Consider the following 27,040-nt stretch of genomic DNA (forward strand, 5'->3'; position numbering starts at 1 on the left):
TACAGAACAATTTTTATTAAAACTTAAATTATTTTTCCTTAGTAAGAGGAGACACCATGACAAGAGAGGCTTGAAAATTTCTAGCTTCCTCTGATTTTAAGTAACAATACAGGAACATAATTGCTATATCAATCAAACCAGTGGTTCATACGGTCCCATGTCTTTTCTCTAACAATGGCCAGTTTCAGATGCTTCTGAAGTGCAAGAAACCACAAAGTCGGGAACTGTGGAGTACAATGTTCATAAAACAATGTTTCTTCGTTACTCAGTCAGTGTTGGCTTATGCTGTGAAGTTTGAGGATTTGTATTTTTTTCAAAACTTTTAAAAAATTCTTACTTCTGTAACTCTGGAGTTTTTCATTTTCCATATTAAATGACCAGATCTTTTTAAAATCCTGCTTTGTATGATAACAAAGCAGTTTCAATTGGAGTAGTAACAATGGGTATCAGTTTGTTTTCTCCATGTGTAACTATTGATTCACTGAACCAACTTTGTATAAACATATTTCTGTAGATGATTTACTTTCGGACTGAGACAAAGCATGAAAAATTACAACCAAAAAGATATTTGAGAAAGTTAGAAGCAACTGAAATCTTTTCTCAGTCTGTACAATCTAATTTGTTATCAATGAATGTTTGATTACTTGGTGATATAGGTGTCACCTCTTGATGCCAACGGTCGGGGGCACAGGGATACATCAGGGTACAGGGATCCCTGGGTTCACCAAAATAATGCCATATAAGATCTCTAATAAAAGCCTGTGTCACACTGGTCAATCATAATCATTGTGAGATGTATATATAGAAAATGTGTCAAGTTATACTACAAATCATGTTCTCTAGGTCTGCAAGTTAAGACTACTTCTCTCACTCTGGCTGGTTATATGCAAATTGAGAATTGTATCCTTCTCAATGAATGCCCATTTACAGCGTGAGCAAAATGCTAATCAAGAGATTATGGGAGCTGGAGGACAAAAGCAGCAGGAGTCACATTGTTTGGGTGTGAAACTTTTAAGTGAACTTTTGAAACTATATCTAGGGTACAGATTAATCCCCCAGGTGTTCCTTCAATCCGTGAGGACAACCTGCCAGCAGGCTTGATTTTATGAGAAGGTGTCTCAGTCAAGCTGGTTGAAAACGTTGGGGAAAAAAATTGGGGATAAGATATCTTGTAGTAGAAAGGAGAATGGTTTGTTTGTTAGGTTTAGTCTCTAGGAAGCGTGTTATAATTTTGTTTCATATGTAACTGTTTGTTTGTTTCCTATATTCTTACTCACAGTCTTTTGAATCTCTGTTTTTTAATCGTAAATTTATTCTTGTTTTCACTATCTCTGTATATGTCTATAATCTCAGTATTATGTGTTTAAGCAAAGTGGTGATCCTAAGTTGACTCTTAGAAGCTGATATGTACTATTACTTTGGGAACAGTGTCTATAAGAGTTCTATGGAACAGGGGATGATCACTCCAAATGGATTCTCAGAGAACTCTGGGTGTTGGTGCGTGTCTATCGCTAACCTGTAAAGAGAGGGCAAGACCTGTGGAGGCCTGGAAGGTGCTGTCTGTGTTGCCTGAGGCTGGTAGTTTCAGGGAGTTGATCCACAGCAGGCACAGACAAGGCTTGCTAAAGGCAAGTGGTGGTGAGGTGCCTCACAACCCTGAGTACCCCAGGAAGCATCACAATAGGACTTGTCTACACTTGTGGCGGCATGCAGGGTAAATATAGGTACACACTGAAGTGAAAGGCAAGCTGCATCTACTCTGTGGTATGTAGCTACACATGGCAACGAAAGACTCTGGCAGGAGGGAGGCAGCAGGTAAAGGCTTCAGCAGAAAGCAGTGACTGGAGCCTTTCCCCACTGCTGGAACCTTTTTCTGCTGCTGGAGTCTTTCACTACAAAGGGGAAAGACTTTGGCAGTGGGAGACAGTGGGAAGGCCTAGTTGGGCTTGTAGAAGGATGTGCAGGGTATATTCCCTAAAGTTCTAATGTGTCTGTAGTCTACTCACCTAACCAATGCCTCACTGTCTACACTGCTATCCTCATGTTAGCTGCATGTGCAGTGTCTGTACTCTACCCGCCACCATAAGTGTAGACCTACTTAGAGGACTCAGACATTTTGACCCACTCTCCTGCAGTGCTGTAATACAGCTGCATCAAGTAGCTGTAATTAGCTAACCAGCAGTGTGTCAAGACATATTTTTTTTTTTAACATTTGTGGTTGATTATTGGAATGATCCCTGAATTTCTCAGCTTCATTTTCTTGTTTTCTAGAAAGGGGTTTTGGGGGCAATGAGGGGAAGGGTGTTGTTCAGCTTGTGCCAGTTGTTTATCACATGAAGGTTACAGTTAATACTGTTTAAGAGAGATAAATGTAGTGACTCTCTCAAGGTGGACTTCTATGTGTGTGACTTGCTTACTTGATTTTAAACTTAAAATGTGTGCTGTAGAGATCACCGAAACCTCTTATGTTTTATTATAGTATGTTTTTTCCCCCTAAGAACTGTTAGTATAAACTAAATTAAATAAATTATATTCTACAGTCAATTGGCAATGCTGGAATAGTTTTCACTTTTGGTGATAACCGTTCCATCTGTTCTGTGCTAGTAGCCAATGAAAACAGATGGTATTAAATTCACACTGTTTAAATATGTTGCATATTTTCTTTTTATATATTCTGAGTGCTTTAATCTATGATTTGTTTTCAGTACTTTGTTTCATAATTTTAAAAGATATCTGTCTAATCTTTCCATATGTATTTGTGAATGTTGATATATAGTTAATGCTGCAGCTTTATGGACATCTGCCAGATAGTTATTGGCATCGCTCTCTCCATGCACTTCAGTCCACATACATCGAAAGCTGTTCAATTTGACAAAAAGGTTTTGGGCGTTTGACTTAGTTACTTAACATGGAACAGTTTTAATTTCCCCAGTACAGAAACATTTTCTTCACTTAAATATGAATTAGATTTGGAAAGATGCAACTAGTAGCAACATGCCTGTTAGTTTTTGGCATTTATTTGTTTAAAAGTTAATTTGTTCTGAGTAAGTGAAGAGACAATGCACATGCATAGTATTATCAAAAGAATTTTTATTTCCTATTAATTGTAGATCTATGGTATTAAATTGTAATATCCTTGGAGTATAAAGAGAATATATAATAAAATTGTGTGAATAATATACTCATACACACAGTTAATGGTGTTTATGTATATTATGTATATAAAAGAAAATCCAAACGTTTAGGATGTTTTGGAATGTAAAACCTTATTATTTATTGTCACACACAAAAAAATAGGCATATATGTATGTTTTGTGTGTATTAAAATAATCAGGCAAGATTTTCAAAAATAGAGGCCTAAAGCTAGGCTTCTAAATTCATATTCAGGAACCTAAATAATGTTGTTTTTCTCACTATTGAGCTTCTAGCACCATCCATTGACCTCACTGAGTGTTCTTCCCTTTTGAACATTGGGAAGATGCCTAGATATGGATTTTGAGCTTAATTCTAGCCCCCTCCCTATTTTTAAAAATGTTGGTCCAAGCTTTTATATTCTATAAGCATTTCATTTTTTCACATTCTTAATCAGATTATGGAGTGGGAGTGGAAGGTGAGGAAATATTAATAAAACAGTAATTCGTATTCATTGATGTCATGATTTAAAGTTGGTCTTTCTTTCTTTCTCTTAAAATTGTTTACCACAGCAGCTGTTCTTGTCATAACACGGCATACCTGTTGTAAGCATTTCCACAGCAGACCTGTGCTAGCACAGCACTTTGATCTTTTATTTGTAGAAGAATAATGCGTCCTGCTTTATTTTTACCCTTTTATGCACAAGCAATGTTTCCCCAATTCATTCGGGGACTTAACATTTCCTAGCATGTCAAGATCGGGACACTTAAAACTCTCCAGGGGTGCAAGGTGATATCTGCATTAAACTTCAGATTTTCATCATTTTAATACTTAGTTACGTCTCAAAAGCTTTCAATTTTAGGAGTGTGTTCTGGCCCTCTTCTCATGAAGGGTAGGTGAATTATATAAGTAAATGTGTTGATCTTGGTTCTGCCTATAAGACTCATAGACTCTAGGACTGGAAGGGACCTCAAGAGGTCATCGAGTCCAGTCCCCTGCCCTCACGGCAGGACCAAATACTGTCTAGACCATCCCTAATAGACATTTAATCTAACCTACTCTTAAATATCTCCAGAGATGGAGATTCCACAACTTCCCTAGGCAATCTATTCCAGTGTTTAACTACCCTGACAGGAACTTTTTCCTAATGTCCAACCTAAATCTCCCTTGCTGCAGTTTAAGCCCATTGCTTCTTGTTCTATCATTGGAGGCTAAGGTGAACAAGTTTTCTCCCTCCTCCTGATGACACCCTTTTAGATACTTGAAAACTGCTATCATGTCCTCTCTCAGTCTTCTCTTTTCCAAACTAAACAAACCCAATTGTTTCAGCCTTTCTTCATAGGTCATGTTCTCAAGACCTTTAATCATTCTTGTTGCTCTTCTCTGGACCCTCTCTAATTTCTCCACATCTTTCTTGAAATGCGGTGCCCAGAACTGGACACAATACTCCAGTTGAGGCCTAACCAGCGCAGAGTAAAGCGGAAGAATGACTTCTCGTGTCTTGTTTACAACACACCTGTTAATGCATCCCAGAATCATGTTTGCTTTTTTTGCAACAGTATCACACTGTTGACTCATATTAAGCTTGTGGTCCACTATGATCCCTAGATCTCTTTCTGCCATACTCCTTCCTAGACAGTCTCTTCCCATTCTGTATGTGTGAAACTGATTGTTCCTTCCTAAGTGGAGCACTTTGCATTTATCTTTATTGAACTTCATCCTGTTTACCTCAGACCGTTCTTCCAATTTGTCCAGATCATTTTGAATTTTGACCCTGTCCTCCAAAGCAGTTGCAATCCCTCCCAGTTTGGTATCCTTTGCAAACTTAATAAGCGTACTTTCTATGCCAACATCTAAGTCGTTGATGAAGATATTGAACAGAGCCGGTCCCAAAACAGACCCCTGCGGAACCTCACTTGTTATACCTTTCCAGCAGGATTGGGAGCCATTAATAACTACTCTCTGAGTACGGTTATCCAGCCAGATATTGGATAATATCGTAGAGTATGGATTTGTCTGCTCAAATGAAGTAGAGGGGGAACTGAAATAATTTTCTAGAGGGGTCAAAGATTTGAGGTTAGGTTTAAAGTGCTTTTACAGGATGTTGTATGCAAATAAATAACAGTACAGTATCTTGATTAGAGCTAGTGGATCTTGCATAGCACTTGCATACATGCTTGAGGAATTGGACTCTACTCTTACAAACAGTTTGTTCCCATATATGTGTAAATTATATATTTGTGAGGTTGCAATGGTCTATAGAAGGTTTATGTATTTTTCTAGAATATATCTGAGAAGAAAACCATTGAAATTTATTTTGCTGGAACAAGAATCCACACCTCCAATCCAATATATTAAATAAATGTAATCACACACACTGTTTTGATGTTGCTGTGTATTGAATAGTTTTGAAAAGACTAAGGAAAGTGCTCTAATGTTTACTATTGTAGTTATCTTTGCATTCGTTCAATAGTTTACTTTCTAACAAATTTCTGCAGATATTTCTCTTGTGAACAGTAGATTAATTGTAAAGACATTTTGTATTAAATTAAATTAATTTTTAAATATATTTTCTTTTAGAGAACTAGAGGACGAAAACGAAGCTTTGTGCCTGAAGAAGAAAAGCCTGAGGTTGGGATGATAGTGTATTTTTTTTAACTTAGATTCACAAAATATTAAACTTCAGGTGTGTAATGTTGCCTTCAGTACTATAATTGAAAATGTTTGCTTTCCCCCTCCCCACCTCTTTCTTTTGATTTCTTCTGTGGCAGGAACGTATTCCTAGAGAAAGACGGCAAAGGCAGTCTGTTCTACAAAAGAAACCCAAATCAGAGGATTTAAGAACCGAATGTGCTACATGCAAGGGGACTGGAGACAATGAAAATCTAGTCAGGTAGGCTTAATGCTGTGACTTTTTCCACAGGGATTAAAGTTCTGTCTTCATCACTTTCTCATCATGGCCATAATGAAGAAAATCACAATATAGAATGCTTTTTAAAAAATCTGATTTAGGGGAATGTTACTTCGGAAACATTGATTTAATCAACTTATTGACCTGCCACACACACTTACACTTAAGATTTAGATGTAAATAAGCAACATAATCTGTTTTCTAACACAAGAGAATTCATTTTCTTTTTTCAGAGTGAATTGCCTATGTTTTATAACAGATCACAAAGATAAACAAACTGGCAATTTGATCATGATATTCCAATATTAGAGTTACAGCACTTCCCTTATGTAAAAAATATTAAATCAATTAACTTTGGTAACGTTGTTCTGAAGTGAAGTGTATGTTATTGTGAGGAACATACACATTTTTAAAAAAATGTTTTAATAGTCCTTTGTCGCTTCACACCATAGTAGATGCTTCTCATGTGGAAGAAAGGTGAAGAGCTGTCCTGCATGTGGCTTTTAGCAAGAACAGCATTATAATCAGGAGTCTTAGCCAAGAGGGGAGTGATCTGATGTTGCAGAACAACAATTCTTCCTTGAGTGCTTGTTCATATCCATTCCCATGTAGATGTGCACGCGCTACATGCACTGCCACCAGAAAGTTTTTCCCTCAGTGATATCTGTTGGGTTGGCTCTGGTGCCTCCTGGAATCACGCCGTCATTGTGCTGCAATATAGGGGCCTGCTGATCCACCACCTCCTCAGTTCCTTCTTACCACCCATGATGGTTGCTGGAACGTCTGTTCATCCTTGTGTCAATATAAGTAGTCTACTCAGTGGGCTTTGTCTCTTTTTGCTGTTTATAGTTCATAAAACAGTAGTTGTTATAGTTTTAGTGTTAGATAGTAGTAATAAAGTAGGACTCTGCTTACTGGGGTCTCCTCTTTTCAGGCACCATGGCATGCCTTGGTCTCTGAAGTTTAAGTCGTGTGAGACTTGCCATAAACTCATGCCAATTAGTGACCCTCACTCCTCTTGCCTTAAGTGTGTGGGGGAATCTCACCAGTGGGGCAGCTACAGGATTTGTACCCAAAAGGACAGGGATCAGAGATTCAAGTTCCCCCTCATGGAGGTGGCTCTTTGTCCCCTCTCGGGAGCCAAGTCACCTCCATCTTGATGAGAAGCATGCTGGCTTCTTTGAGAGATAGGCAGCGTAGCCCAGCCTCTCCGACACCAAGAAAGGACTCCTCGTTTGCATCCCAGGACTCTCGGCATCACTAGGGATCTCCAATGCAGAGAAGATCTACCCCTCATGGGGACGCTCAGTGCCGAAGAAACAACAAAAGACAGACGGGATGCTCCCCAACTCAGAAACCTTCTGGTCACAAGGAAGCCAGCAGAGTGAGACCCATGTCAGGCAACTCGAGCTCAATGGCTGCCAGTCTGGTACTGTCGACTCCAGCCTAGCAAGGGGAACTGTTGACTCTGGTACCATTGGACTCTCCTCCAAGTGAGAGCCATAAGCGTGCAGTGATGGCGTTTTGATTTACACCAGAGGCATTCGAGGCAGCAAGAGACCTGCTGTCCCTCCTGATACCGCTTTCCCCCATCAGGTAGGAACAGGTACCGGTAATGAGAATGGCTACAGCATTGGCCACAGGTGCTGTCAAAGGGAAAACCGGTGATGATTTCGCAACACTAGCCACCCCCTTCCCGGCACCACTCTGATACTACCTGGCACTATACCCCCTTGGTCATCGGGGAGTGACTTCTCGTCATCTAACTCCTAACTAGAGTGCTACAGCTCCCGCAGGAGCCAGCACCACTCTGACTACCGGTACCTGATGGCTGATATGAGCCAAGGGTTTCCACCAGTGGCCTGGCTTGCAGCGTGGCAGGTACCTGTTCAATGGTCTTTTTGGACCCCCTAGGCTTTCCATCAGGCCCAAGCACCTCAGACAAGGAGGTTGTACTCTATCACATCGGAGGGTAAGGTTCCCCCACTTCTTCCCTCATTGCAAACCCAGACTTCTATATGAAGAACAGTAAAACAATTCAGGATCTTCCTTTCGAGAGCACATCTCTCTCTTCAGAGCAGACAGACTCTTAGCTCACCACTTAAAGGATTTGAGGGCCACCTTGAAGTCACTAGGCCTACATACCCCAGCCCCATTGAGGAGGCATTTTAATCCCCAACCTTTGCCTCATTTCTACTAACCTCAGTGGAAGCAGGATTATAATAAGAGGAAGGGTAGGTGCTACAAAAGGAGGCCTCCTCTCCAGCCTTCATTGACCCATGGGCCTTGGCTCTCTAGACAATCGCCTGGGTTGGAGGAGGAGGGGTTTTATCCGGGGGGCTTTGGAACTCAGGGTCTCTGGTCCTAGGAGGAGTTCTCGCTACACATCAGCGTGCGAGAACTCAGAGCAGTATGCCTTGCCTGCCAAATGTTCCAGCCCCACCTGCAAGGCAGATGCATGTTGGTGCTTATGGACAACAAAAGAGTGATGTTCTATGTAAGCAGACATGGTGGAGCGTGCTCTTCTCACTTGTGCCAGGAAACACTTCACCTGTGGAAATTTATTCAAGGCCTCCTACGTCACAGGACCAGTTAGCAGATCCTTCTCCAGTCACAAGAGATCCATTTGCCCAGATGTTGTGAAGGACATTTTCCAGACGTGTGGAACTCCCCAGACAGACTTATTAACAGTGAGGTGCAATGGTAAGTGTCTTCAATTCTGCTCCTTCATGAATCACAGCTCAGGCTCTCTCCTTCTCCCATGCAGGGGCCATCGCTTCCATGCATTCCCTCCCATTCTGCTCATACGCAAGGTCCTGCTGAAGGTCAGAAAGTGGGGAATGAGACTCAGCCTGATAGCCCTGGCTGTCAACACTGTTTCACCCCCCTTCTGGACCTCATGATGGAAACACCAATCACCCTACCTCTGTCTTTGGATCTCATCTCCCAAGATCATGGCTGCCTGCATCATCCAAACCTTGAGTTCCTCCATCTAATTTGCTACCCCTTAAGTAGCAATGGCTATCGTGTATTCAATTAGAGTACACCTGGAGGTGATTTTGGCTTTCTACCCAAGGGTAAATGGCAGGTCCAGTTTTGCTAGCATGCTCTGTAGCTGCTTCCTTCAGGGGCTGGACAGACTGTACCCACAGGTGAGCCCTAGGGCGTCAGCTTGATACTATCAAGACTCACGGGTCCCCCATTCAAGCACCAGGCAACATGCTCTTTACTCATTCTGGAAGGTGGCCTTCCTGGTGGCCTTTATCTTGGCCAGAAGGGTTGCAGAAATTAGGGCTCTTACTTCAGTACCCCCATACATGGTCTTCAAGGACAAAGTCTAGCTGCACCCTCACTCAGCTTTTCTTCCAAAGGTGATGTTGCAATTCCACAATACCTGGGACATCTTTCCTCCAGCCTTCTACCCAAAGCCACAAGCAAATAGCCAGGAAAAGAGGCTACATTCACTAGACACCAGGCAAGTGCTGACCTTCTGCATAAAAAGGACTAAATTGTTTAAGAAAACTACTCAGTTTTTTGTGGCAGTGACAGACAGGATGAACGGTCTCCTAGTCTCGACCAAGAGGATTTCATCATGGAACACTTTATTGCATCTCTCCAGATCATAGCATGTGCAAAGTCCCTGCTCTGGTTCTGACGGCACATTCCACGAAACACAAGCTTTTTCAGCCTCATTTAAGAACGGCCGTACCGGGTCAGACCAAAGGTCCATCTAGCCCAGTATCTGTCTACCGACAGTGGCCAATGCCAGGTGCCCCGGAGGGAGTGAAGCTAACAGGCAATGATCAAGTGATCTCTCTCCTGCCATCCATCTCCATCCTCTGATGAACAGAGGCTAGGGACACCATTCTTTACCCTTCCTGGCTAATAGCCATTTATGGACTTAGCCACCATGAATTTATCCAGTTCCCTTTTAAACATTGTTATAGTCCCAGCCTCCACAACCTCCTCAAGTAAGGAGTTCCACAGGTTGACTGTGCACTGTGTGAAGAAGAACTTCCTTTTATTTGTTTTAAACCTGCTACCTATTAATTTCATTTGGTGACCTCTAGTTCTTGTATTATGGGAATAAGTAAATAATAAGTATTTACTTATTTTTTAATTATAAATAAATAAATTTAATTATTATTACATATTAATAAGTATGGGAATAAGTAAATATCCACTTTCTCCACATCACTCATGATTTTGTATACCTCTATCATATCCTCCCTTAGTCTTCTCTTTTCCAAGCTGAAGAGGCCTAGCCTCTTTAATCTTTCCTCGTATGGGACCCTCTCCAAACCCCTAATCATTTTAGTTGCCCTTTTCTGAACCTTTTCTAGTGCTAGAATGTCTTTTTTGAGGTGAGGAGACCACATATGTACACAGTATTCGAGATGTGGGCGTACCATGGATTTATATAAGGGCAATAATATATTCTCAGTCTTATTCTCTATCCCCTTTTTAATGATTCCTAACATCTTGTTTGCTTTTTTGACCACCTCTGCACACTACGTGGACATCTTCAGAAAACTATCCACGATGACGCCAAGATCTTTTTCCTGACTCGTAGCTAAATTAGCCCCCATCATATTGTATGTATAGTTGGGGTTATTTTTTCCAATGTGCATTACTTTACATTTATCCACATTAAATTTCATTTGCCATTTTGTTGCCCAATCACTTAGTTTTCTGAGATCTTTTTGAAGTTCTTCACAATCTGCTTTGGTCTTAACTATCTTGAGTAGTTTAGTATCATCTGCAAACTTTGCCACCTCACTGTTTACCCCTTTCTCCAGATCATTTATGAATAAATTGAATAGGATTGGTCCTAGGACTGCCCCTTGTGGAACACCACTAGTTATCCCTCTCCATTCTGAGAATTTACCATTAATTCCTACCCTTTGTTCCCTGTCTTTTAACCAGTTCTCAGTCCATGAAAGGACCTTCCCTTTTATCCCACGACAGCTTAATTTACGTGAGAGCCTTTGGTGAGGGACCTTGTCAAAGGCTTTCTGGAAATCTAAGTACACTATGTCCACTGGATCCCCCTTGTCCATATGTTTGTTGACCCCCTTCAAAGAACTCTGATAGATTAGTAAGATACGATTTCCCTTTACAGGGCCACCCAGAGGATTCAGGGGGCCTGCGGCAAAGCAATTTCAGGGGCCCCTTCCATAAAAAAAGTTGCAATACGACAGAATACTATATTCTCATGGGGGCCCTTGTGGGGCCTGGGGCAAATTGCCTCACTCTCCTCCCCCCCCAGGTGGTCCTGGGAAAAATAAACATTTAAAAACCTTCCGCATCTCAGCACAAAACCAGTTTTGAGAAAACTTATTTTCAAGTCAGCTTTACAAAGTATCACTGGTTCTCAGCATCAGCTGGTGCTAAAAGGCACTAAAACTCATTAAAAGGGTTGGACAAATATTTTCTGTCAAAACTTTTTTTGGATTGAAAACTAGGGGGTTTTAAAAAGCAGAAAAAATCACAGACAATGTCTGCTTTCCTTCAAAATTTGTTGTTGTTTTTTTAAATTGAAAATCTGAAATTAGTCTGCCAAAACCTGAACATGGTTTGGGGTTTCAGAAGTGTGTGGCCAAATATTTGCTGCTTGCTGTGTTCGAATGTTCAAAGAAACAATAAAAAAATTCTTCTTAAAAAAAAATCCAAAACTTTTGAACCACCCCAGCTTGTGACCAAACGCCTGAGCCCATCTAGTCAGAGATTTTTCCAGGTTTCTGATACTCTGCTGGCTTCCTTCACTCATATCTGTCTCCACAACTTTGGGTTCATTTAAGTTAAAACATAAGAACATAAGAATGGCCATACTGGGTCAGACCAAAGGTCCATCCAGCCTAGTATCCTGTCTACCAACAGTGGTCAATGCCAAGTGCCCCAGAGGGATTGAACCTAACAGATAATGATCAAGTGATCTCTCTCCTGCCATCCATCTCCATCCTCTGACAAACAGAGGCAAGGGACACCATTCCTTACCTATCCTGGCTAATAACCATTAATGGACTTAACCTCCATGAATTTATCTGTTTCTTAGAGATTGGCTCCATGGAGTCCCTCACAAACTGGAGACGGTTACTATGCGTTTGTCTTTAGTATAGGTTATGTACATACTCCATGAACTGAGCATTTGAGCTAGTTCCAGAATCTGGGATGAGCCTATGTTGTGAAAACTGAAATGCTCAAAATAGCACATGCCTGTGAATGAACACAGGGTGCTAAAATGAAATTAACCCAGGCGGTCTCAAACTGGGAGTCAGGACCCCTCGGGGTCATGAGGTTATTACTGGGGGTCGCGAGCTGTCAGCCTCCACGTCAAACCCTACTTTGCCTCCAGCATTTTTAATGGTGTTAAATATATAAAAAAGTGTTTTTAATTCATAAGGGGGTGTCGCACTCAGAGGTTTGCTATGTGAAAGGGGTCACCAGTACAAAAGTTTGAGAACCACCTAATTAACCCCTCTAAAGCTTTGGGAATGCAGGGGATAGGGGGTCTCCCTGGGTAGGATTGGGAAGGAGGTAGGAGGTGTAGGATATTGCTCTTCTCATGTGATCCCTCCCCCCTGGCTCTCTTGACTCTATCACTGTTAATCTAAAGTTACTAATTTTAAATGAAGCTACCCTCCCCTGAGATGAATCTCCCCATGGCACTGAAATTAAATGTAGACTATAATTTGGCATTTGAGAAGTGGAAGGTATGGTCGCCCTAAGGGAAAAGATAAGAGCTTGGCTCTTTGGTTAAATAGCTGTCTGCAAGCCTCAAACTGCTGAATGAGCTTTAGGGTAGGGAAGGCTGTGCCTCCCCAAACAACCTGGCCCTATTCCCTATCCGACCCCCACCCACTTCCTGCCTCCCCACTGCCCCCGTCAGAATTCCCAACCCATCCTGCTCCTTGTCCCCTTACCGCCCCCCCCGATACCCTCCCAACCGCCACCCCGGGATGCCACCCCCCAGGAACTCCCCCTGCTCCCTGTCCCCTGACTGCCCCGACCCCTATCCACCACCACTCCCACTGAGTCCTGACAGACCCTTGGAATGCCCATGATCCAAACCCTGTTTCCCCGTCCCCTAACTGCCCCCCCGTCCCGCTCTGCCTCCTCCCTGTCTCCTGACTGTCCCTAGGACTCCCTGCCCCTTATCCAACCCTCCTGACCCCCTTTCCATGCCACTTACCCCTGACTCCCTCCTCTGCCAGAGCCTCAGCGCACTGCGTCCAGGAGCCCCACCCCTTTACCATGCAGCCCCGAGCAGGAGGCACTCAGGCCCCGCTGGAGCCACACCTCTTTAGCTCTGTCCAGGTCCACTCCTGGATGTGGCGCGCTGAGGCGCTGGGGGGTGGGGAAAGGCGGAGGCGGGGCGGGGAGCCTCTGACATTCTTGGTGGGGCCCCTGTGGGGCCCGGGACCTGGGACAAATTGCCCCATTCCCCCCCCGCCTCATTTGTGGCACAGGTTTCCATTCAAGACATTTGTAGAGCAGCAACGTGGTCTTAGGCAACATTTGTAACTCACTATGCCATCACTCAGCGGTCCAGAGATGATGGTGGGTTTGGCATAGCTGTACTACAGTCTGCTTGTTGTTGAACTGCGAACCCACCTCCAACATCTGCTTGGGAGTCGCCTACGTTGGAATGGATGTGAGCAAGCAGTCGATGAAGAGCAAACGGTTACTAACCTTCTGTAATGTTGTTCTTTGAGATGTGTTGCTCATGTCCATTCCAAAACCCACCCTTCTTACTTCTCTCTGCTGGAGTTGCCGCAAGAAGGAACTGAGTGGACAGCAGGGCGTCAGGCTTCTATATACTGGCACTATGAGGGTATGACTCCAGCAGGCACGAGAGCCAGCCTGACGGATATCACTGAGGGAAAAACTTTCTGGCAGTGGTGCATGCAATGTGCACACACATACATTGCAATGGGCATGAACAACACATCCTGAAGAAAAACGGTTATGGAATGTTAGTAATCACGTTTTACTGATTAGTCACAGAAATGTGTTGACTTTGCCTTCAGAGCTGGCATTTTCCCTACTTTGCCAAGCTAAAGAGACTGTACAGTTATTGTCTTTGGAGAGAAATAATGGCGCTCAGCAGCCAGAAAGGAGTTTTTAGTTAAATCAAGAGAACCTCCATTAAAAGATCTCTTGGTTAGCATCAATAAAAATAGGAGGGGTTTGTTTTTATTCTTATATTCCTCCTCTTCAACCAGATGTTTCTGTTGCTGGATCTTCAGTTCAGGCACAACTGTTTAAATTTTTGGGAAATAAGGGTATTTCATTGATTAATGGGGTAACTTACCTTTCAAGGAACTAAAGTTATGGTAGAAAGTGGGAATCAATAATACATGCAAGGTAAACATTTTCGTTCTGTATATGGTTTTGGAAACAGGATTTATTCCAGATATATTTAAAGTTTATACATATCATCATTTATTTTGAATTTTGGTACCTGAAATAGAGTATATAATTGAGTATATCAGTGCATTAGTGTCTATAAACACAAATTAAGCTTTTGATTTAATATTTCAGCAAGTTAGAGACGCTGTGTAGAAATGGGTTATAAAAGATAATAAGGTGATGGCAATGATCAAAAGATATCCAGCAAGAAGAATAAATGGGTTTAGGAAAGTTGTTTTATAGGCAGGTTTGGAGGGTGAGTGGGAGGGTTACTGAGGATACCGTGATTGTGTTTTACTGGGAAAAAAAAGTCAATGAACAAATTTTTTTTAGGGTTTGAAGTAAAAGTGTGGAATAAACCTAAATAATCTTCATTAAATGAAATGTAAACCCCAGGTTTCAAGGACACAAGCTAAAACGTATTTGGGAGCACTACCAAACAGGTTTTCTGCTGTGTAGTGAATCTACTGGGAGAGGAGCCGCAGAAACCTACCTCACTTGAAGGGAGCTTATAAATTGTTTCTCCTACTTCGTTCAGGTCTCCAGAAATTGTCAGTTTTCTGATTCTGCCTTCTAGCTGGGGCTCTTCGCTTTTTCTCCCCTCCCCACTGCAGTTTGCAGGCCTCCCTTGTAGTAGTAGGAATGCAGGACAGCTTTTGAAAATGCAGGTTAGTAACATTTCTCTCAAATGGTGGATAGTTACTTAAGGAAGTCAACAAGAGTTTTGTTCCACAGCTCATAGCTATCTACTTCTCTGAAGGCCTGAAATACTGATATAGTCAAGGAAAGGACAGCCTCAAAAGACAAGGGAAGGGTTTTCTTGTGGACCATTCCAATCTTTTCACTAATTAAGTCACATTTCCTGTTGCCCTACCTCATGCTACACAGGACTCAGAGCCAATATCTACCAGTCAGTTCTGAGATAAGCTTTTATTGTACAAGTAAAACATCCTGTGCTGTTTGGTTTGGAGGTGGGGAGGGTGGCTTGCGTTCTTTGTATCAGTATGGGAACAATCCATATCTGAATCCTGAGTCTTAGAAATAACATTCTGGGATTGTATGAGAGAGCTCTGGCTGGTATCTCATCTGCTGCCTTCATTAGCACAACATGGGCATAAGATCAGAAGGAAAAAGAGGGTGTTGTGAGACATTTTGGAGTTAATAGCTACGCAAATAATTATTCCTGTCCTTTTCCCATCCAGTCACCAATAAGAAAGTTTTGTGTTTGTAAGTTGTACTGAAGATATTTCTCCAAATGAACAAGACCAGTCTTCAGTTATGATATAAGGAAAAACTCATGAAGTTAAACAAAAATGAGTGCCCGCTGAAACTGAAGAAATAGGGTAGATAGTCTTTGAGTATTTTGTTAGCTTTCCCTATCTGACATTGCCTCACACAGAGTGGATCGCACAAATATTGGGCAATCACTAGTGTGTTACAGAAATTTACCTAGTTTAGATTTCCATTGTTTATTTGGACATCCCACTTTATGGTTTATAAAAGACAGATGTTAACTGAAGAGTAATTAGATGAAAACAAACAAGGACAGATACTGCAACATTGCCTCACTGAAGGACTCTTTTGTTCATACCAAGCCTATCTGCCGTGTATGGAGATGTGTGAAGTAGTTCAAACCTCCAGCCTTCCCATACTTTTCTCTGCAATGAAGAAGATCAGCCTTTCAGCCGCAGAGAGACTGAAAAGATCTTATAGGTTGCAGTGATATCTTAACAAGTGAACAACCTTGGGGACTTAACCTTCTGCTCCTCCTTCCTAAACTTATCTTTCCTGCTGGTCAAGAACTTCACAGTGGCTGAAGTGCTGCTGAATGATGATTCCCGCTACTGCCTTTAAACCTATGAAGCCATTTACTCTTAAAACAGATCTGTTTTAAATAAGCCCTCACTTCTTTCACCAACCAAGGCTTAAATTGTTCCTGCCCCTCCTAGCATTTCAGTTAACATGTATATTAAATATAGATCTTTCTTAAAACAAAACAGTTTAGGGGGTACACAACTTTTAACTACAAACTATCTGGTGCTGTTTCACCTTTTAACATTTGATAGGGGTTTTATTGATTGGATTGATTCCAACTTCTCAGGCAGAGTATTTAAAAGGATGCACACAATCACTGTGCTTTGCGCTAAGGTCCTCCTAGTCTTATGTCAAAACACCACAACATTATTGAAACTAACCCCCTATTCCTCCCTTTTAGAAGCTCTATATTAGTTTAGAGTGTTAATACAGCTGTTTTTCACGCTGTTGTCCAGAAGCTGTTTAACAACATTTAGGTAATCCCAGACTATCTTTACAGTCTCTCATTGAGTTCTTCCAAATTTTTCAAAGATTGTAAGTTTAACATTCTTGGATTTGAGCTATTCTCTTTAGTGACGTTGTATAGTCTTAGTGTGTGTGGTTGTACTGGAAATGTTTGTCCTTAGTATAAAATAGATTCCATATGACTCTCCAGATGGAAATTTAAGATCATTGCTACCTCCTGAGTGAGTAAGGGATGACCCTACTGTCATGGTGAACACTCTCTCTACCAAACTAACTTTAACCAAGTTCTGTTTTCTTGGGGTAGCACTTGAGGTATTGCTGTACACTTAGTAGCTGCTAATTCATCAACTCAGTCTTTCTGGTACCAAAATTGAAAACTTAAACTACAAAACAGATTCCACTGTATACAGAAATATAGCGAAATAGTTTTAATGTCAGATAACAAAGAGTAAACCCTTAGAAATTATAAACTACGACCCAGGAATTACAGCACAGAGTTGAAAATCAGGTTTCCTCATTCTTTTTCTGGCTGTGCAACAGTGGACAAGTTACTGAAGGGTCCTACATCTCAGTTTACCCATCTGTAAAAAGAATATCATGCCCCCTTCATAAGCTTTAAGGTTTGAATAAGAGATTGAAAAAAATTACTTGAGATCCTCTGATTAAAAAGGTGACATAGAAGTGTAAAGTATTTTATTATAGTGAGCTAAAAGGAAGTTTTTATGATAGAAAATTGACTGGCAAAAAGAATGTCTTAAGTACCTACACTTTTGTACCGAAACAGTGTGATAAAACAGAGCTACCTTAAATTATTAGCTTTGCTTTAAAGTAGCATTTTGATGAAGCAAGCTTCTCTATTCAAATAGGATTGCTAGTATTGTCTATATGTAACATGCATATGCCAAGACCTTGTTTGCCTTTATTTGTTACTGCTGTCAAATTCTGTACATAGATGGTTTTATTTTTGTATGTTCCATTATCATTGAGAGGTCTCTGTACCAGTCTTTGTGTTGTACTCCTTTTTAGTCTAGTATCTCTGTTTTTGGTCCTTTCATATATTATTCTATACTTCACTGCTTTAAGGCAAATTAGTAGAAGAACAAGAACAGTTTTCAGTAACACATCGATAGAGGAAAAAAGTGTTCATATGATTAACTAAAAGGCTGGCCTGTAACATATAATCATTGCAAGTCAAGAAAGTAAATCTTTGATTAGAACGAAGTAATGTTTTACAGTTGTCTTTCTTCTTGCTACTGAGCAATAACTAAATTTTAAGCGTAACCTTAAATTTCTTGGACAGTTGAACTGTTTAATTTCCTCTGAAATTAATGTTAAGCTTTTAGTACAAATAGTTCTGGTGTAGATCGCTGAGAGAATCCAGTTCTTTCTGTGAAAGAATTAATTGTTCAGATGATAGAGTTACATATCTGCAAGTTTGATTTGATATTAACATATTAAATCCACAGGCTACCTAAGACATTAAACAGCTCAATCAATTAATATTAATTGATCATTAATGTAAATTTGGAAGACAATGGATACTTTTTAACTTCAGGAGTTCTCAAATCTTGATATCAAAGGTAGAATTGTTTTTAACGAACTCCAAAAATTCTAATTGAATAAAAGATATTTAAAAGGCATGTTTTTTAGAGGAGGTCTCTGGTATATTTCATATAAGGAGCAAACTTAAACAAAAACAATTGTTGCATACTAAGTGTTTTCTTTTAAGGGTATAAATAGCATTCTTACATTTTAAAATTGTATACTATTTATCAAGTTCATTTGTTTCCCAAGAAACTTGCTACTGCCTGGTAATGCTTCATTATGATCTTGTATGAGTCATGGATCCTGCAGTAGAATTGCCTGCTTCATAACTGTGTCCTTACCTTTTAATGAGGTCATAATTCACCAGTGTACATATTTAAAATGTTCATATCATCATATTACATAATAGCTATCCTGGGAATTTAGCCATATTCTGAAGAAATGTGGATAAATTGAAACATCTTCAAGTGGCTGAATAAGTAATAAAGTAATGTACCTTCAGTTTTGCACAGTAGTCCAAAACCAATTACCACTGGTCTGTTGGAGTATTCCAAGTCATACACACAAAATGCTTTTATGCAGCACAGAATTACTATCTATTCTTTTCTGATTAAAAAACAAAAATCTCAATTGAACTATATGTATTATGTTTGAATATATAGTAGTAAGGCCTCTTGAGGCAAAATGGCCAGATATTCAAAATAAATTCCTAAAGTTAGGCTTCTAAATGAGTTTTTAAGAAAGCAACCTAGTTTACAAAAGTGCTGATTATCCAGCTGCTCTCAGTGAAAACTATTCAAATTACATAGAAGATGACAGTTTTCAGTTTTGTGGTTTTTGGCACAATGGACTGCCAGTATTTTGGGAGATAATATTAGATAGGGTGTGAGAGAAGGCATAAGCATGGTGTTTTGTAGTGGCCTTTAAGAAGACAATTAAATGTGATAATACCACAAAATTGTTGCTCAGGTCATTCCAAACAAGTGCAAGTAAAAACTTTATACCACATCATCACATTTTCTGTATACCACAAATTTTAAAGTAAATATATTATGGTTAACTGCTGTAAACTTTATTGGATTTTTGTTTATATCCTCATATAAACGCAGTGTTCCTTAGTCACTGGGATTCATATTAACTAGACCAAACTGACTGATGCACATCTTTTTTCCAATTAAGCATTTGATGTCTGCCTGTTAGGGAACTGACAGTCCCTTAGCTCATGTCCTCATAGGATATCAGGGTTGGATGGGATCTCAGGAGGTCATCTAGTCCAACCCCCTGCTCAAAGCAGGACCAATCCCCAGACAGATTTTTGCCCTGATCCTTAAGTGGCCCCCTCAAGGGCTGAACTCGCAACCCTAGGTTTAGCAGGCTAGTGCTCAAACCTCTGAGTTATCGCCACCCCTGTTTCCAACCTGACTAGTGATTTTTATGGTTGGTTTTGGATATACACTTCAACAAAATTAACAATCCAGAAAAATGTGTGAAAGCCAAAGTGATTTTTAGTTGTTTGAGAAATTTTAACTATGAGCTTGTAACATAGTGGAAGCTAAATAGGTTGCTACAAGAGAAACTGTAGTCATTTCAGCCAGTATTTTCAACAAGCTGATGTGTTACAGATTACAATTGCAATATTTTATTGGAGCTTGCAAATTAAGTACGTCAACTTCCTTCTTTGTAATGCTCACTAATGTAATCAGTTTGCTATGTATAATTCTGAAGGATTTATGCAGTATCTTTGAACAGGTTCTCAACGGGCAGAGGTTACTGAGTATTGCATTTTGCTTTAACTTTACTTGTTTTATGATACTGTTTTCAAATTGTATTTGGATTTAAAAAAACCTTTTCTTTTATGCTAGATTTCATCTAAAGTAAATACAATTTTTTTGTTTGTAATTAGTATAGTCTTCAAGAAATGGTGCCTCATTTGACTCTATGCTTTAGACAGCCCCAATATGGGAATATTGAGGATATTGCTAGTCAGGATTGGAAAGCTGTCTTGCATAGGTCCATCTCATAGTATTTCTGGCTAAAGACAGTGCTACTGATCCCTCGTACATTTTGAAAAGTGATACTATAATGATGGCTCTAGCCAACTATACCTTCCAGTTGGGTCCAGGCATGGCAAGAAGAGAGATCAATTTTGTTTCATTGTGGGAAAGGAATAAGTTTTCTTGATTTCTCATATTTGTATTTGTTACAAATACTTTTACATATGTAGGACCAGAAAAAAATGTGCACGTCTGTTTCTGCTGCAGTGCAGGTGGTGGAAGCCTGTCTTCTGCAATCATAATATGGTGATCAGATCCTGATATCTGACAAGTTTGTCTTTGCAAGAAATTGCTTTTTTTCACCAAATCATATAGATTAATTTTCCTCTTCCTTTATTTGGAAGGACTGTTTGATGTGCAGCTTGGTCCTTAGCAGAGACCAACATGAGCTGCAAAGTTTGGATCTGAATCCAAACTTCCTCCAAGCTCAGCAGGGTTCAAATCCAGAGTTCTGGTTATAGCTTGTAGACCATATGGTAAAATATAGTTCTCACCTGTGACATTTAGAAAGCTGTTTATAAATAAATACTCAAGCATTTCTTCTGTCAAGATTGCATCTTTTCCTAGTAGAGCTAGCAAAGAACGTTTTAACAACTTTTTTTTTAAAGGGTGGATTTATTTATTTATTTATTTTATTTCTGTAGTTTTGCTGCCTGACAAAGTCTGTGCTGCCATCCATACATTTATGCCTTATGGCCTGTCAGTATATTTGACAGTTGTCATCCATTCCAAAATGGCTGTGTACTTCAGAGTTATATGTTGTTTTATCTGCTACCCTTGGGGAATATATGCATCATTGTCCTATTTGTAATTTGTTAAAGTCCTGAGAGCCAAAAGACTTTCTGAAATGCAAAATGTAATATTGTTTCTCCTGTAATTAGTGTCTTTAATTGAAAATAAGGATGAGTTATCATGCAGAGAAGGTCATTGAATGGGACATCTCCTCAGAGTAAAGTCACTTGTACAGTGTTGATATGGAACAAAATGTAGAGAGCAGAAGTATAATAAAAACATGACAATCCAGGGGACTGATAAAACTGAATTTATTTCCTGGCTCAGCTATCTGCAGTGGGTCAGGATTACAAAAGGTTACTGTACTTGTCACAGGTCAGTATCCTCTGATTCCAGTGGTTACTGTTAAAGATTAATTCCTTAAACAATCATCCTGGTATCAAGTAACCAAATTCACCTGGCATGTAAATGAATCAGATAATGCATGATTGTAGTCAAAGGTCTACAGTCATTTGAAATTCTGTAAGCTTATCAAATAAGAGCATTTTGTAGTACAGTATCTTCATAAAACAAATGTCAAGTTCTTTATTAATTCAGATGTTTTGCTTCATTAAGCTGAGCCGCTTTTACAGCAGCCATGAAACTCAAAGTTGTACTTCAGAAATATATAACCACAGAATAGTCTTGTTCAGATATTAAAATACAGCAATCTTTTTTAAAAGGCCATAGGAAAATAAGACTTTAAATGCAGCGATGCAGTGGCTGTTGTGATTTTAATACAGAAAATGTGTTATTGCCAACTCTTGCATTTTTTAATTGGGCATCTATGCAGACAATTTTCTCAATTAAATGCCTGTCTGCAGCATCATGTCAGCATCAGCTGACTATTGCAGTAAGTAATCTTAATGTGTGAAGCAGTGATTTCTTACAGTTCTCTAATTATTTTCCAGTTTATTTCTTCCCCTGCCCAGACCCTCAATTATGTGGTTAATCTATAATGGGTTGATCTGCAAGCTTTTTTGATGGTAGGAAACCAAAGCCATTTTTAAGGTGTGTTGCCTCAATTTTGTTTCAGAAAGTCGTCGCCTTCATCTTAATGTAAATAGATTGCCACATATTTTGGCTTGAGACAAAGATCCAAAGTGAAGGAGACACGAATAATAGTGATATAGGAAACTTCAAATAATGTTGCATCAATTTCTTTGATATTTCTGTAGTCTATTTCATGATTAAGCATGTCTGATGGCACCAATTTACAGTAATGAAAGTGAGAACAACAAATTTATTTGAGACTGGAACTTAATTTGAGTCTAAAATGAGAAGTATACAGGTTGACTGCCATTACAGCTGCTTGTTTCTGAGTAGAAAATTGCAGTCTTCTCTGGTTTTTGAATGTGCTTTAGTTAGCAGGGAAAGTATTGAGGAAAAACACTATATATTCTCTTCATATGGCTATCATCTTTGAGTTCACATTGTTTCCTTTTTACCTGAGGATCAAGAATCTTAATATTGACTTAAAAATAAGCTATTCCTACATATGGTGTTGTCGCTCCACATGGATGGCTAACATCAAGCTTTAAGTCCTCTACCTGAGCCACTGTAGAGCTATCTCCCAAACACATGTGATTCTGCAGTATGTTTCTTTCCATTACTCTGCCTCTCAGGTGATCCAAGTGAGCTGCTTGAATAAAGGTGGATGCTATTGTTAGTAAGTGTGAGACAGCAGAAGAAGTTTTGTTTAGCTTGTTGGAAGGTGATAATTTCATATCAAATTTCAATGTATGTGGAGTAATTTTCTCATAATGGTATCAATTAAATAGATAGTTTGGATATGACTTGTTTTGTGATATTATTTTCATTGTTAGTCTTTTATCTTGGTGAGGGGTAGTCTGTGTGGTTTTTTTGTGAAGGGAAGAGGGAACTGGGATACGAGGGATTGTAAATATTTGCTCCTTACCAGTATTTCGGCATAACTATGGTGTTTCCTTTCCCCTCAAACTCTCTACAATAAGTGCCACTCACTTAGGCTTATAGTCGTAGCAAAACTCTCCTAACCCTTGTTTCCCCTGAAAGTTCAGATTAGGTAATATGCCAGACCAGATATAGTTCTTGTGCTTCCCTGGAGAAGTCTGCTCTGCTAATTACAAAAATTCACATGTTTAATTCTTTGTGCCTTATTTTATTTTATCAGTTTCTGTGACTAGGTTTTATTATACTTGCATCTCTCACCTGCTCCCAGGTTCACACTGATGAGTTTATCATTCATGAAAACCAGTACTGGCTCCTCCCAAAGAACAACTGTGGAACTTATGAGTGCATATTTTAGTTGAAAGGATGATATTTTGTTGAAAAGTATTTTTTATAATATTGTGTAATTCCTCTAGATTGTCATATCAGTAGAAGGATATTTTGCATATCTGATTTGCACTGTATTGTTTAAAATGTCAAAGACTAAGCTCCATACTGCATAGGAGCTCAGTATAACAGAATATACTTCAAGTGGCAAAAACTTTCCATTATAACAACCAGTTTTTAGTTGTTCACAGCTTTTCTCAACACTCACCTTTAGGCCATAAGTTTTCCATACATGGTGTTTGGTTTAAAGTTACCTTTTTCTTTTCAATTTTGAAAAAAATCCCCTCAGCCATTTTTGAGTTATGGGCAGGAAGATGATGTTATTTTCCCAATGTAAAACAATTCTAAGCACACTCTTGAACAGGGCTACAGCAAAATTGGCAACAATTTGAAACTTAGCACTGACCTGTTCCTCACATGGTTTGGTTTTGTGGGAAAAAGAGAGAACAAAAACAAGGAAAAAGATCACTTTCAGTTTTCCCAATGAACATGTAAAATTTTTAGCATAGCCCAGTTAAGCCCTGTTCCCTTAGTCATGCCACTGGACATGACATTGGAAAAAGTCAGGGAGCCAATGAAATTGAAATATCTTTTGGTCAAGTGGCTGCAGCTTTATAACCCTTTAGTTTCAAATGGAGTTAATTCCTCCAAGCAAAGAGCATCCATTTGGGAGGTGGCAAAACTGTAGCTTGTGTGATATCACTATTCAGGTCTTCCAAAAATACCAAAGTCCTCCAACAATTAGAGGGAAGTGAAGACCTAATAGTCTTGACACTTGTTAAAAAGTTTTTTAAAATGATAATTTAAAAAAAAAAAAAAAGGCAGAAAAAAACCCTTTGTTTGAAAAATCTTTTGTGGATGACTTTTTGTACATGATAAAGGAAAAGAGAAGAGAAACCCCAATCTGTAAAGCAACTGGAGGCCAGATAATGGTACTGTGTCATGTTATCTGTTTGTAGAGTGTCTTGCACAATGGGATCCCTGTCTTGTTTGGAATGGCTAGGTGAGTTCTGTTATAGAAATAATTAATAGTATGGTGTGCGAAAGAAATCAGAAAAAAATATTTTTTTTCTTTTCCATTTAACTGTTTTACTCTTTTGACAGCAGTTTGTGTATAGTCAGTTTAACTTTTTCTGTGAGGTATATTTGTGTATGTGGGAGTGTCTTTTACACTGCAAGAGGTGGGGAACGCAATTGTAAAATCACAAACATTGGTAAGTAGCACCTGAAATTAATTGTAACTCATTTTTTGAAGTAGATGAGATTTTAAATGTACAGTGTCCCATTAAGATATGCCATGTTATAGCAAATAGCCTGTATATATATATTTTTAATTATTAGTCCTTGTATTATGATAAACATGTCAGAAGTGTCAGCTAAATTCAGTACAACTGCACCATTTTATGAAACTGACATGCGTTCTGTGGAGGAGCAGGGGTAAAAGGATCCTCTAATTTCAACTGACTTTCAGGTCTGACAGGATGCCATATTAGGGAAATGTACAATAAAGAAATAAGTTGACAGTGCAAGATGGTGTAGTAACTGACTTTTACCACTGCACATAAACAGAGCAGTTATTCTAAATCATAGCATCACTTTCAGCCAGATAACCACTAAAATCACTGCACTGTGGTTTCCTGAAAATGCCATAATCTTTCAACTGCCACATTAAGCCTAGGGAGAACAACCATCAGTAGTGCCTGCACAGTTATATAGAGGGATGAGCCCTGAACCAAGTGAAAAGATATTCTGGAAGAACAGTAACCTTTCCCATGATGTGTGCATTTTCCGTTACATCTCTGACACAAAATGCTGTGAAATGATTTAATGATGACATTTTGTTTTGCTGACTTTCCTTTTTCTCATTAAAAAGAAACAAAAGTTGGGTTGGGAAAGCAGAGGAAAAGTGGCCAAGCATTTGAATTCTATTACAGGAATCTCCTTTCTTTAAAAAATAAAAGCTTTCTAGAGCGGCATTGTTCTACATTGGGTTTTACTGATTTTGTTTTCAATATATACTTACCTCCAGGGACAATATTGAGCACCTAATTCTTAAAGTTAATTTATGTTGTTCCTTTGCAGTAATTGCACACAAAGAAGTATGATAAATCAGGAAAGCATTCTTTCTAATTAGCAGTCACATAGACCTTACACATCAGATATACGACAGAGCACACACACATAGTATCTCATTTCTGCTTGTCATTTCTGATGTATGTTACTAGAAATGATTGTGAAACGGAGCAAAGTATGAATAGACATAGTACCCTGAAAGGTCACTGCCTGTCACTTGCAAAAGGATAAATTTTTATGGAGAGAGAAGACATAAAGCTACTGCACATTAATATAGTATAGAAGCTTGTCTGCATCTAAAGTAATGCATTTAAGAGTGGTTGGACAGAAAAATTACTTAGCTAACATGTGGCGCATGCATCCCTTGGCACCATTAGATTTTCTGGTTTAGAGCTGATGAAGAACCTTGTGCTTGTAGCACACTTTACAACTTTATCCTTGAAAAATGCAATCAGTCCTTCCAGAAGATGTATGGAGCTTCCTTTGTACCTCATTTCATTCTCCTTCCGCCCTTCTTTAATGGGTTGGATGATGTTTGTTGTCCCTGGAAAACATTAAGTTTGTCCAAAGAGAACATAGAAATGCTTGACTCACTGTAAGTTAGCTTTGGGGTTCAGTTGTCACATATTTTCTTAACAACATCAGAATCCCTACCCTTCCACCTTCAGAGATTAATCTGCTACATTATCAGTGCTCCCTACCCTCACCAGCGAGCTTGGAACACATTTGTTGTACTGCATTGCTTTGTCTCTAGACCGACAGATAGTCCTTGGACTGCTAGTCGAAATATTCTAATTTATTTTTGGAAGAGCATCCCAGTTTACAAAATAAAAATAGGTTGGTTAAATGTATGTAATTTAAGCCTCTAGTAATTCATTTTGATAGTTAAAGGGGAAAAAATAAAAAAACCCACAACTTCTAATCCCACACCTCCGCCCCCGGCAGCATTCCGAAGCACTGTTTTTTTGCAAATTTATTTTGTGGGTGGTGAGCAGGGTCCAGCTGAAATAATGAAAACAATGTGGCATATGGTAGCTTTCATAAATGTAACACACTGCAACATTTAAGGTATTAAAAGATGCTAAACTGCTAAAATGTTAGTGGTGTTCAACTATTTCATTTATGTCTTTGGGGGAAAAAATTGACAGTGAACGCTGAGGTTCAGTATGGCACAGTGGTGATATTTTAATGGTTATGATAACTTTTATAAAAATGTAAATAAAATATTCATTTTAGCTTGAGTAGGTACAAGTAATTATAAGTATTATACCAAGATTGTAGTGGAGTGATAGCGAACGTACTAAATTGTGTAAAAATGTTCTAATAAAAGCTAAAATAACTGAAGAAATCCTAATGGCAATAACCTGAATGATACAATTTGTTGATTTTTATCTGCCCCAATACATAAACAGTAACTCCAAAGCAATTTCTTACAAAAGGCTGTTAAAAATGAAGTAGGTATGGTAGAATTTGTTTAGCAACCTTGAGTTATTTTTGAACAGTTTAATACGGCAATAAAAGCAGCAGTTGCAGCACCAAAATTGCA

General features: G+C 39.3%; 1 protein-coding gene across 5 annotated transcripts in view; it reads left to right on the forward strand.

The window, feature by feature from the left end:
• PHF14 (PHD finger protein 14) overlaps nt 1-27,040 on the forward strand; it is a 285,535-nt gene that overhangs the window by 122,356 nt on the left and 136,139 nt on the right. For all 5 annotated transcript variants that reach the window (XM_030550666.1, XM_030550667.1, XM_030550668.1 and 2 more), the window contains exons 15-16: nt 5,713-5,763; nt 5,904-6,025. In XM_030550666.1, coding sequence (XP_030406526.1) covers nt 5,713-5,763; nt 5,904-6,025 — 173 coding nt within the window. The remainder of the gene's footprint in view (nt 1-5,712; nt 5,764-5,903; nt 6,026-27,040) is intronic.

Source organism: Gopherus evgoodei, chromosome 2, assembly GCF_007399415.2.
Source record: "Gopherus evgoodei ecotype Sinaloan lineage chromosome 2, rGopEvg1_v1.p, whole genome shotgun sequence".
In the NCBI taxonomy this organism is placed as follows: domain Eukaryota; kingdom Metazoa; phylum Chordata; order Testudines; family Testudinidae; genus Gopherus; species Gopherus evgoodei.